General features: G+C 44.9%; 1 protein-coding gene across 1 annotated transcript in view; it reads left to right on the top strand.

Annotated features, from left to right (window-relative positions):
- Positions 1–1833: 1833 nt before the first annotated feature.
- Shrm (shroom) overlaps positions 1834–12917 on the top strand; it is a 480715-nt gene continuing 469631 nt past the window's right edge. Inside the window, exon 1 of the mRNA XM_076521392.1 lies at positions 1834–2397. Within this exon, the coding sequence (XP_076377507.1) occupies positions 2243–2397 (155 nt within the window). The 5' untranslated portion in view covers positions 1834–2242. The remainder of the gene's footprint in view (positions 2398–12917) is intronic.

A 12917-nucleotide genomic window follows, 5' to 3' on the forward strand; every position in this document is an offset into this window, starting at 1 on the left:
TGGAAGAAGGCTCGCTCTCGGGCAGAAGAGGAAGAGGGTAGCGTCTCCTCACAGGTGTCGCTTCAGAGCGCTACCACTCGAGGCCACATTTGCTGCTGGTACCGTGAACGCGAACGGTGAACCGATGCACCGACGCGACGCCGGTAATCCGCTTCGGCCGTGCGTTCAACGTCTCGAACTCGCCGGTTCGACACTCGGTTCGCTCGAACGATCTTCCGAAAGCTTTCGATTTTCCTCGTCGAACAGCAGTGCACAGTGCTCCGTCGTCGAACTCCTCCGTGGTTCCCGGATCTCGGCATTTCGAAGCCCGGATTCGAGCACAGCGTTCGACACGCGTTGAACACGTTCGTCGCGACGCTCTCGTCGATCTCCAAAAACTGTTTCGCGTCGTTACCCGGAGATTTCGCTCGCGATTAAACCACAGTGCAACAGTGAATCGAGGATTTCGACGAACTTTCAAACTCGCCGTTCCATATCGCCGTCGAATCGAGCATCGTCTTCGACAAATAGTGCCTCTCGTCGTCGAATTCGACTCGATCGTTCTCGGATCGAAGCCTCCGAGATCGTCGTATTCAACGAACTTGCAATTTTGCACGCGAAATCGCCTTCGAGAATTCGCCGAAGCGTCGAATATCTCGATTCTCCCGGACTCGGATCGTAGAATTTCAAATATCTCGCCGCCGCGACAATGGCGTACCTCGGAGGCTTTCGTGTCCGAAATCCGAGATCCACGGATCGCCAGGCGCGTTGATCACCGTCGATCGTGTTTCCCGGTGTCGGTGAAGTTCGCTGGGACTGGAAGATCGCGAACCGGAGCACACAAGGTGTGGAGGACGCCGCAGGAAGAGACGAGGCGAGAGAGACCGTTAGCCGAGGAAGCTTAATTTCGAGGAATTCCTGGGCGGAAGGTGGTGGTAAGGTGCAGGGTGGCATCATCGGCCGATCGTTTGGACAAAGTCGACCGGTGGGACGAGTTACCGGTCGCGGCGCGGCGTCACGAGGCCGTTGGTGCGTGCACACGCGCCCGAGCTGCGTGCGTGCGAGCTCGGCCGTTATGTAATTCGCCGAGGTCTGCGCCGCTCGCATAATCTGGAAATTGCGATCACGATTCGACGGTCTCTCGGGCCACCGGAAGCGCCGCGGTTTCGTTTCTCGCGGGATCTCGTGTCATAGTTCGCCGACGATCCTCGAGGCAGCAGCGTTTCGAAAGGAAGACACCGTCGACGGGAGGATGGTCATTGATCCTGTTTCTCGCGTCGCGGTGATATAATTAGCTGCCGATCGCCGAGGAACAATCGCGACGACCGATGTCGTTCTTGCCGCTAGAATTAGCTGCCGGTCTTTGAGCAGAACAGTGTGGAAGAATCGTGGAAGAATCGTGGGGACTGTCGATTACCATAGATTCCTTTCTCACGCGATGCTGCAAAATCGTTGAGGAACAGTGAGTTCGACGAACAATCGCGAAGAACGATCGTTGACGCGCGAGGATGGTTAAATTAGCTGCCGATCTTTAATAAGAGCGGCGCATTCGAAGGAGAACCGTGGAGACTGTCGATTGCCACAGGTTTCTTTCTCACGCGTGGTATCTGCCGATCGTCGAAGAGCACCGAGTTCGAAGAAGAATCACGACGATTTCGTTTCTGGCGCGAGGACCTGTAAAGTTGCCGATCTTTCGCGAGAACAGTGCGCCCGTAAAGCAAAGTTTCGTGAAAACCGTGGCCTTAGAATCGCCACTTAATCTTGTTCCTCGCAGAACGGTGATACGTTTCGCTACCGATCGTCGCGAGGAACGGCGTCTCGATCAACGATCGGCTTCGTTTTTGCCGCGTCCGGAGCATCGTGTCACGGAAGAAATTGCGGAAGCTGTCGGGCGTAGCTGATCATCGGTACACAGTGCGTCTGAGAAAGAATCGCATAGACCGTCGCGTCGAGAGGATCGTACGTTACCGAGGGGGAATCTCGTGGATCGCGGAGAGGATCGGTGCGTTCCGAAGGGAATCGCCGGAGCCAGTCGATCGAGGATCGCCTTTATCGGATGATCGGGAGAGGACAGAGATCGGAGAGGAGCCTGACCGATCCGTTAGAGGTTAAAGGCTGATATACACCGCCATGAGCACAGCGAACGTGGAGGAGCGTTTCCGTGCTCGTTCGGGAGTGATCGAGGCGCGGTGAAGCGAGGATCGAGGAAGGCAGAGCGAGAGATCGACGGCGGTAACCGTGGTTGATTTTTCGAGGGACTGACATGGATGACAACGCGCAGCGAGGTCCGCAGAAGGAACAGTGGCTCCCGGTGTTCGACAAAGGGGAGAAGAGGGCCAGCTCCCTGGGCAGCGGAGCATTCAGGTTCATCCGCACGCGCAGCAGTATCCGGCGGGAACTCAAGAGGCAGTGCAACAGGTAAGGAAATGAATCGTTTGCGGCCACTGGAAAGGTGAAGGTCCTGGGAGCCGCGGGATCTTGCAAAACGCGAACGGAGCGTCTACTTTTGAATCGGACGTCTCGATGCCGAGAAACTATTCTAACTCTTTTATATTGTTGCGAACCACTCCGTTTCTCTCGTGTCGCGGCATTTTATTTTTTTCAGCAAAGAATATAAACTATAATACAACTCGATACAATTATATTTCAGATCTTTCAATTTGAAATGTTGCTCGTTCGACAGTCTTCTAACACTCTTCCGTGGCAACCCCTATCTTCCATTATTTTTTAAGGAGTTGCTCGCAACAGGGTAGTTTCACATTGCAACGACTTGATTTGGACAAGTCGCCGTAACAATATGAATATTCGAGCTTTGCATCTCGTTTTTATCATTACTGACAATCGGCAACTATGAAAATGAGCCGCGAGGCTCGAATAATTGTATCTCCTCCTCCCAAATTGTTTATTTTTGTTCACAAGCTGAAGGAAAATTGGGGAGAATTTACCGAATATCGCGAGAATATACTGTTACGCAATAAAATATTGAACTATCAAATAAAGAAGTTAGAAAACGTGAGTTTCTTATTTTTATATAAACTATAATACAACTCGATACAATTATATTTCAGATCTTTCAATTTGAAATGTTGCTCGTTCGACAGTCTTCTAACACTCTTCCGTGGCAACCCCTATCTTCCATTATTTTTTAAGGAGTTGCTCGCAACAGGGCAGTTTCACATTGCAGCGACTTGATTTGGACAAGTCGTCGTAACAATATATTGATTTTGGGACGATCTCTCTCCTCGACGTTAAATCTATCGCGGTCGAAATATGTAACCAGTTGTTTATTTTACAAATTTTACGAACTCTGGAGACTCTTTCGTGGAAAGGCTTTGAATAAATTACGTTATTGGGGCGAATTTGATAACAAGAACCCGACCAAATCGAAGCGAATTGGATCTTCTCGGTTTTACGAGCCAATCCACGCTACACTCTATTACCTCTCGGTTGGTTCAACGTTAAACGATGGCCTCTTAACTGAAATAGATTCTGTTCAACCACGCAGAATCTCATTTCTAATTGATACAGAGTATGTATCTAGAGTTTAACCTTTTCACTGCGCGCGCGCGCGCGCGTTTAACTTTTACGGGCGCCAGCGGTACTCGTGTTTTATTCGCCATCTCGTACAAATAGATGTGCAAACACATCTTGCACAATAACCTACATAGACGTGCGCGTGTATCAACGGCGGAGCATTTCCCTGTTCTAAATAATTTTGCATAGCTTGTGTAAATAATGTAAATACGACGTGTCGTAAATATACGTCTGCAAAAGCATGATCATAAAACGTAGAAGTAGAGCGACCTTTCTTGGTCAACTGGTATGTAATCCTTACTGGATGGACTGGATAGACCAGCTGGTGGAATTAGCGAATCTACTTCGATGGTTACGCATTCAGTTTGTTTTTCATATCTTGAAGGATATTTCTCTCGGATCAAGGTTGATCTTCTTATCGTTCTTAATACGTAACCATAGTCCATAGGCACTGGGGACTATGCTTCTCACCCACTTTTAGCGCGCATTTGGATCACCAAGGCTCGAATATTCCCACCGTTGAAAATTCTTATCGAATTGAAATCTTCTTGATAATTCATATTGTGCCCATACGAAGGGATTAAAAGATTAGTTTCCATTTTTCCATTTCAACGTTAATCGATAATTATTACGATGTTAATACTGTTCCATTGTGCCCATACGAAGGGGTTAAAAGACGGGGCCCGTATATTTCCATTTTTCCATTTTTTCGACGTTAATCGATAATTATTTCGATGTTAATGTTCTTCGGATGTCGTGTTAACGCTTAACGGACAACTGGAAAATAAACGTGCATAAAAATGAGAAGCTAACGCAGCTTAATAAAAATTCAAGCAGAAACGTAACCTTACGTGACCCGTTCGTTAAGTGTTGACCAAAGTAGCTGGCCATCTTTAGAGAATGCAGAGTTCGTGCACGCACTTGTGAGAAACACGAGACAGACGAGGTAGAAAGAGCGGATAAATTAGTAACAACAGGAATGGTTTTCCTATTAGCTTCCTGACACCTAGCAAATTGTCTACAGTTTAATCATCGTAAAACGTAGCAGTAGAGCGACCTTTCTTGGTCACCCAATATGTAATCTCTACTAAGTGGATTAGCTAGACTTAGCTAGTTGAATGGATAGATCTATACCTCGATCCTTACGCATTCAGTTTGGTTTTCACACGTTACAGGATATTTCTCTCGGATCACACCGTTGATCTACTTATTGTTCCTAACTCAATTAGCTGACAACTCGGAGACCGTAGATTTTACGCACTTGCGAGAAACATGAGACAGTCGAAGTAGAAAGGTTAGACGAATTTATAAGAACAGGAAATGGCATCGCTCGAGATCCCGTTTCGCCTTATCTGGACAAACAAAATACAGTAATGTCTCTCTAATTTAACGTTGCCGCGATTCGAAGATACCGATGTCTGCCGATTTCCTGCGAGCTCGCGACTGGAAGCCTCGCGCTGCAAAAAAGGCGTCTTCTTTGGGCTCCGTTTCGTACAGGAATCGGCGCCAAGATTTATGATACAGCGATTAGACCGAATCGTTGCGCGTTTGTAAAATGCAACGGGGATATACATTTATGTCATTTTTACATCCAGAAATAGTTAACTCGATTGACTGCGCCCTAGTTTAGATCTTATCGCATTAAATCTGAAACTACCAAATAAGTCGAAATGGTTTCCGACTTTTTTTTTACGATTGCTGATATTTAAAAAATATTTCTGTGAGAAATATTGTATTACGTGAACTAAATTGTTAGACGTGCGGTAAATTGTCCCTAATTGATCCTTAGCTTGGGAACAAAAATGGACAATTTGGGAAGAGGAGATACGATTATTCGAGTCTTGCGGCTCGTTTTTATAGTTGTTGACAATCGGTTGACCATTTTCGTGTACAAATTGAGGGTCAATTAGGGAGAATTTACTGTCTATCATAATGAAAATCATACGAAGTCTTAATAAATCCTATCTCGCGAAATTCTTCTCTTACTTTCGCTAAATTAAATATATAAAAATGCACGTACTCTCGCGTAAAGATCGAGTATCTGGTGATTGCAACGATCTCACAAATTATGAGTAAAGTGCGGATTTACATGCAAAGTCGGCACGTTCTGTCTAAATGCAGAGAACGATAATTGTGCTGAGCGAGTCCAAACATTTTTAGTAACCGAGCATCAAAAAGAGTGAACAACAAAACATTTCATAGAAAAAGGAGAGTTCTAAGGCCACGTGGGGACAAGCCCAGCCGCGATAACAGCACGGAGAAGTCGAGGATTAAAAGAACTATAAAAACGAACCGCAAGACTCGAATAATCTCTTCTTCCCAAATTGTCTATTTTTGTGGACAATCCGAGCGTCGATTAGGAAGACTTTACTGTATATTCTATTGTTTTGTCCGGAAAGTTCGTGCCGATTTTTTAGGAAAATTAAAACGCAGCTCATTTAAATATTGGAGCTAAACTTCACAGTATGATCGCGGATGGTTGATTTTGATTTATTTAGCATTCCTGCTAATTGACGCAATGTTGAGCGTGGGTTATTCTCGATTTTTGTTCTAATCATATCTTCGTCTGTGGTGGACGGCCTACCTGGGCGTTCTTGATCTTCAAGGTCGAAATTTCCAGCTTTAAACCGAGCAAACCACTTCCGCACAGTTCTTTCGACTATAGCATCCTCGCCATAAACAGCGCATATTTGATTTGCCGCTTGTGTGGCATTTTTGCCCTTTCGGAAAAAGAAAAGCATTAAATGCCTATAATGCACTTTATTTACCACCATATTCTAAGGCATACAAAACTAATAAAAATTAACGAATCGTAACCAAGTTTTTTCCCAAATATGGCTGAAGTTATCTCTTTTAGAATATGTACACATGTCATTTGCTTTCAATAATTGTGATATATTCAGTCAGGTCTCTCACGCTACCTACCGAAAATCGGCACGAACTTTCCGGACAACCCAATACATAAAGGTCCAGCCAAGTCTAATAGGTCGAAGTAGCCACCAGAAGTCGCGGCGTTCGAGACCGCGACATAAAAAGCGACCTGGGAGCATCTCAATCCATAAATCGAACGGCGGGACAGCGATGGTAGTCCGTTCTCTGAAGTCCCGGGCCCGATGATGCGAGCAGTCCCGTTCCCGCCAGTAAATCAGCGAGCCCGGCTTTGTCGTCGCCGGGACTCCCGAGGCGACCATTACCCTTTGTCGTCCCCTAATCTGCCAGGCCGTCCCGTCGGTCGCGCGGATTCCTCGGATTATAGCAACGGGACACGCCGGTCGATCGGCCGCGGAATGAGCCGCGCCGTCGAACCAGGAAGCAGAAGCAATCTGCAGAATTCGCGGTCCTTGCGGTGCGTGAGAAGGCCCGGGATCGCTAATAGTCTCGCCCGTGGAATCCGAGAACGGTCCGCGGCGAGACGGCGAGGCGGCGAGGCGGCGGTGACGAGCGCGGAAAAGTAATTATCGTTTGTAATTCGAGAAACGGACGGCTGCGATATTGCCGGCAACGACCGCTGCTACTCGCTCGGTCGCCGCGCGTGTAGGCGGCGAGGATCACCGGCGAGGCGTCGCGGAAACGCGATAAAAACCGCGACGGCTTCCACCTCTGCTACCAGGAAACAAGCGGATGCCTGCTAGTTCCAGGGTTGTCCTTTGTGGGAAGCTCGTCGCCGGAGGTGTTGCCCGCTAGGGGACTAGAACTTCATCCTGCAGCTTATAAGAGAGCAAGCGGGATTATCGAGCCGGAAAAAACTTGCCGGCCGATAGCATGTTCAGCGGGATCGCGAAATTAGATTGTGGTAATTATTTACGGAAAGGCTGCTCCTCTCCAATATCGAGCAGATTTCAGAACGTTGCAGAGCTTGGCATTTTTCTTTCCTCTGCAGAATGTTTGCGAGACACCTAACGCAGACCTGATCTAATCTAACTCCGTGATAACCTATATTTATAACTAGACTAAGGATTTTATGCGCTTATCGGAAAATTGAGGCGTTATCTGAACTAGTAGAAAAGTTAAAATAATGTAGGATTATCAATGTGGAATTTTCAACTGGTGACAATTATTATTAAAGGAAGAAAGTGATTCCTGAACGACTCCTGTTTTAGCAATCAATGTAGGCAAATCTTATTTAGCATAAGAATCTGCGGTCTATTTATAACGCTTTTTAAGGCATTTTAAAATCTGTTCTCGACAACTACTTTGCGAATATTATAAGAAGACGTGTAAGATCTAATATCATTTTTATATTCTTTTTACAACGTGTAATCTATCAGTTGTCGAAGGGAACCTTTCTTTAGTTCTAATTTTTATAAAATGACGTACGAAAATGAGAATTTCCCTGCAAACGTTTCTGTTCTGCAGGATGCGGTGTCAGTTAATCAATATTAACCTGGATTAACTCGTCGATAGAATTGCAGAATTAATTCCTTTAACAGTGACATGAAGAATAAAAGATTTCACAGTACATCTCGCACAAAGAATAATTGATTTTTACCAGAGAAATGAACCGCGAAGGTTGCGAGAACACTTTCTACAAATGACACAAAACTAGGCCACTTTTAGGAGTTCGTAAAATGAATGATTCGTCGGTCCCCAATGAATTAAACGCTACACTTGACACACGGTTCAGGAATAATGTACCTTTCAGGCAGCCAATATATCCACGAGTCAGGTCCGACTATAAATTAGTGATAAATCAATTTCTACAACTCGGCACGGTTCAGATAGTCCACCGATTCAAGTGCAGTCGAGCTCTGGGCCACGAGCCACGGGTTTCTGGTTAATATTGTCCCGGCCACCCCCCGCAGCCATAGAATTTATGCCATCTATAATTTACCGTGGCGCGTTTTATTACGACCCAGAATTCAAGCTCGCGAGCCAGCCTTAGGCTCGATCGGCGCCCGAGATTAATAAGAACATTAGAGCCTCCTCTGGCCGGTGCAGCACTGAATTTATCCCGAACACGGCTATTATTAATTCCGAGTTCCTCGAACGAGCCTTGTTGTTCTATGGTGCTTGTTACCGGGATGTACCGATTTACGGTGTCACACGTGTCTCGGCCAGATTCTTTTCCGTATCTAAATCATCTTCTGGGCGAGATTATCTCGACGATTTGTCTCTGAACTTGGAGGATCCAATATTGCGAGTGTACAACGATCTGCGCACGTTTGGGCTCGGAATTTAGAGACTCTAATCGATCCTGCAAATTCGAAATCCTGTGGTAACTTCTCCATTTTCTGTTGAAATTACGATTTCTGTAAGTCCTGCCAACTATGAGGACTTGCGCATGATATGGCATACTGAAAAAAGAAATTCAGCGACGTTGGCAACATTCAAGATTCAATAAGAAATGTAATAATAAAAAGAATTTTGCAGCAAAAATAGACTAGCAATCGTCGTTTATTATCTACTTTACATACGAATTAAAATAAGCCCCCCAATTGTGAGCACCCATTAATGTGCTGTAACTTCGTGAAAAAAATCGCATCCAAGTTTCTGTTTTCTTTTAATTAAAGCGGAAGGATCAGACTTTATTCATCTGCAAACATCTCCGAAGAAAATTGTACAAAGTCCGTGAATTTCGTCAAATTTGGCAATTTTCGGTATGGCAAGTATGGCCTCGTATTTAAAGGATTACAGTGGTGAAGGTGCATCAAACATAAAATTCAGAATCATTATCTTAAAGTAGTGGTTTCAAGCTTTAATTTAAGAAGAAAATAAACATCCTACGATGTTTTTTCGCGGAGTAATCGTCAGTCAAACTTCGTCAATTCTTATCAAGTTTTGTCTATGCAATAATTTTTTAGATTACCGTATTTCAAGCTTCTCGCAACAACTCGAACTTCTAACGTTTATCATCGCTCGTCAACAGACAATCGGACCATATTCCCATTACCAGGTGCCCGATCGAAGCTGTTTAACGATCCCCATGCCTCGGAAAAATTTATTTAGCCGCGCAGAATTCGAGCGACCGTGTTTCGCGTCGAAGACCAGGCAAGCATTCGTCTCACCTGCAAAGGACATCAGCTGCGCGTCTCTCCCATCCGGCGCACACGCGTTCTCCGCTTAAGGAAAGGTAGAAGGGACGAAGGACGGACGGGGGAGGGGCAGGAGGGCGAGAGGGGTTCGCGAGGGCCGCGGAGAGATCGAACAGAAAGAATTACCGCAATATATTCCGCGTTTTAATGTTGAGCCGGATCGACCGAAACGTCGAGTTCGCTCGTTCTGGGCCCCCGTCGCGCATAATAAGACCCACGGCGGAGGGCCCGGAACAGTCGAGCGGGCCCTGCATTTGGCCCAGCAGCTTCTTCGCGGCTTCCACACCGACGGACCCGCACGCACGAGGCGGGCCGCACCGATACCAGCTTATCCCGGGCCCCGACACACGTCGAGAAACTGTGCGGTTCGAACACTTCCGTGTTGTACGACTAATGAATCGCCTTCTCTCTCGCAGCCCTTCGTCCACCCCCTCCACCTTCAGCGGCCTGTTTCGCATCGCGAGCCCGCCGATCCTCCAATCAAGCTCATACGCGCGTATTTATTGGCCGTATCGATGCGCCCGATAAAGTCCGACTTTATCTGCATCCTCCGGGTGGTTTTCGACAATGCTGTCCCCGGGCCCGCGTGTTTATCACCGTCTCTTTCGGCCCGTGCTGTTTCGGTTGCTTCGGAGAAGGCGGGCCCCAACGACGAATCCGAATTAACCCGCTAATTGCCGCGGGAGCGGCCGTTTCGCAGGAAATCGAAAGAACTCGTTCTCCAAGATGTAAGAACACGCTCATTTTGCAGTGGAAAGCTTCTTTGAATGGTTTACGACGATGCATTCGTATAATTTGCAAAATTGAAAGCAACCGTCGAGTCGGTTTCAGTTGAAAACATCGGAAATTGTTTCCGAACAATGCTTTGCTTGCGATGAATTTAATTTGATCAAAGTTGTCTGTCAACACGGTGCGTAATTTAACCGGTAAATCAATTGATAAATTAACCAGTTAGCTGTTTTCGACGAGTATTGCTTGTTATAACAGAAAATGTCGCCATTTTTTATACGTACGTGGATATTCTTTATTAAATTACGTATTTCATATAAGTATTGTACCTAAAAAGATATGAATAAAATCAAACATATATGTATTGTTGCGAATCACTCCGTTTCTCTCGCGTCGCGGCATCTTATTTACAGTAAAGAATATAAATTATAATACAACTCGATACAATTATATTTCAGATCTTTCAATTTGAAATGTTGCTCGTTCGACAGTCTTCTAACACTCTTCCGTGGCAACCCCTATCTTCCATTATTTTTTAAGGAGTTGCTCGCAACAGGGCAGTTTCACATTGCAGCGACTTGATTTGGACAAGTCGCCGTAACAATATGAATATTCGAGCTTTGCATCTCGTCTTTATCATTACTGACAATCGGCAACTATAAAAATGAGCCGCGAGGCTCGAATAATTGTATCTCCTCCTCCCAAATTGTTTATTTTTGTTCACAAGCTGAAGGAAAATTGGGGAGAATTTACTGAATATTGCAAGAATATACTGTTACGCAATAAAATATTGAACTATCAAATAAAGAAGTTAGAAAACGTGAGTTTCTTATTTTTATATAAACTATAATACAACTCGATACAATTATATTTCAGATCTTTCAATTTGAAATGTTGCTCGTTCGACGGTCCGATCTCGAGTTCTCGATTGTCTGTTGATAACACACTTCCTTGGCAACTCGTATCTTCCATTATTTTTTAAGGAGTTGCTCGCAACAGGGCAGTTTCACATTACGGCGACTTGATTTGGACAAGTCGCCGTAACAGTATAATAACAGTAAATTACACACTTTTCAAAGAAATTGAAACTGTCAACTGGTCAATTAACCCTAGAAAGTTAAGCATATGACAACGTACGTAGAAGATAACCATACGCTTCAGAGGCGCATGCTTTTCTAAGGCGTCAATTTTATACTAACAATGGATATTTATTTAAGTTAATCTAGTCATTTTAAAGGTTTGGCATTATTGTAAAAATAAAATGCATTTATATTATATTTTTTTATATTTTAAGTAATTTTAAACTTAAATCACTAGACCTCTATGAAAAACGGTGCAGTCAGTTGTTTATTTCGCAGGCGCCTCTGCGACGTAGGTTATCTTTCTCGGGTTAACGAAACTGAATTTGGATAGCTAAAGTTACAATAGAGATGATAATAAACCTAGTTAAAAATTAGTGTCACCCATATGGCAACTGCAGCAGAGTGCAGATACTATCCTACTATCCGAACTAATCAGACAAACACGAGTATATAATAATAATAATAATAATAATAATAATAAAAAATCTGTAGATACAGTTGCAGTTGCAAGTACAATCTACACCGACTCGTAAAATAAAATGGTGCTTGGATCGTCTTACAATCGTATTGTGTTACGCGCGAAACGTGTTCAGATAACAGAGAATTCGGATAATCGAGGATCAACTTGTTTTACCGCGATTATTCGTAGAGTGCACGTCGTCGAACAGTGTTTCTGGCATCGACAACACGAGGCTCGTGCGCAGAGCACTACGATCTCGACCTGGACGAGAGGCAAAGGTGTGTTTTTGCGCCGGTCAACACTCCTATGCCCCATCGATAAATCTCGCCACGGTCCTCTTCTGTGGCGTGGCTTCTCACGCACTCACCGTGGATTTTATTTATCGAGCGGCGGGTCACGCGAACGTAACATCGAATCAGCGAATACACTTGTTCCGAGGCCGAGCCACTCGGTGTACATATTTTATCGCCGCCTTATCGGCGGGAACGTGAGAAATCGGACGCGGCGCAGGTGAGGCCGGTGGTCGAGATCGGCTCCGATGTCTCGCGATTAGGGAAAAGTAACCAACCGCTGACCGTTAGACTTCTTTCCAGCGGCTTCCGTTTATGTAAATCTGCTTAATGAGACCTGAATCGGCGCATGGATCTCCCGTAATTTCAGATTAATGCGTTCCGACAATCCCTAGACAAGCGGCTCCAAAGAATATATTTCGACTGTTTTAACATGTTCCGTGCCACGTGTACCATCGATGGTACACGCTTGCATGTTTACTTAGTGAACTGAACAAATTGTTTACAAGAAATTTAGAACCGAAGAATCAATTTCCACCGCAAGAATGGGCGTTGATAAGTTTTTGTTACGTTGTTATGTGTACGAGAATTAATAATTGCACGTAATACATCAAGTTTTAGTAAAATATCAAAGTGTGAAGATTCGAGTAAAAAAAGCTCGGCACGGAACGTGTTAATTGCCGTATCATCCATGGCTGGGTGACGGAATTATTTACACACTCAGATTTGAACATTAATTTTCACGCTGATCTGTCAGAAATTTTCTAATTTTATTAAGATTCGCGGAACGTAAGGATGTTGAAAAAGTAAT

Source organism: Megalopta genalis, chromosome 1 (assembly GCF_051020955.1).
Source record: "Megalopta genalis isolate 19385.01 chromosome 1, iyMegGena1_principal, whole genome shotgun sequence".
Classification (NCBI taxonomy): domain Eukaryota; kingdom Metazoa; phylum Arthropoda; class Insecta; order Hymenoptera; family Halictidae; genus Megalopta; species Megalopta genalis.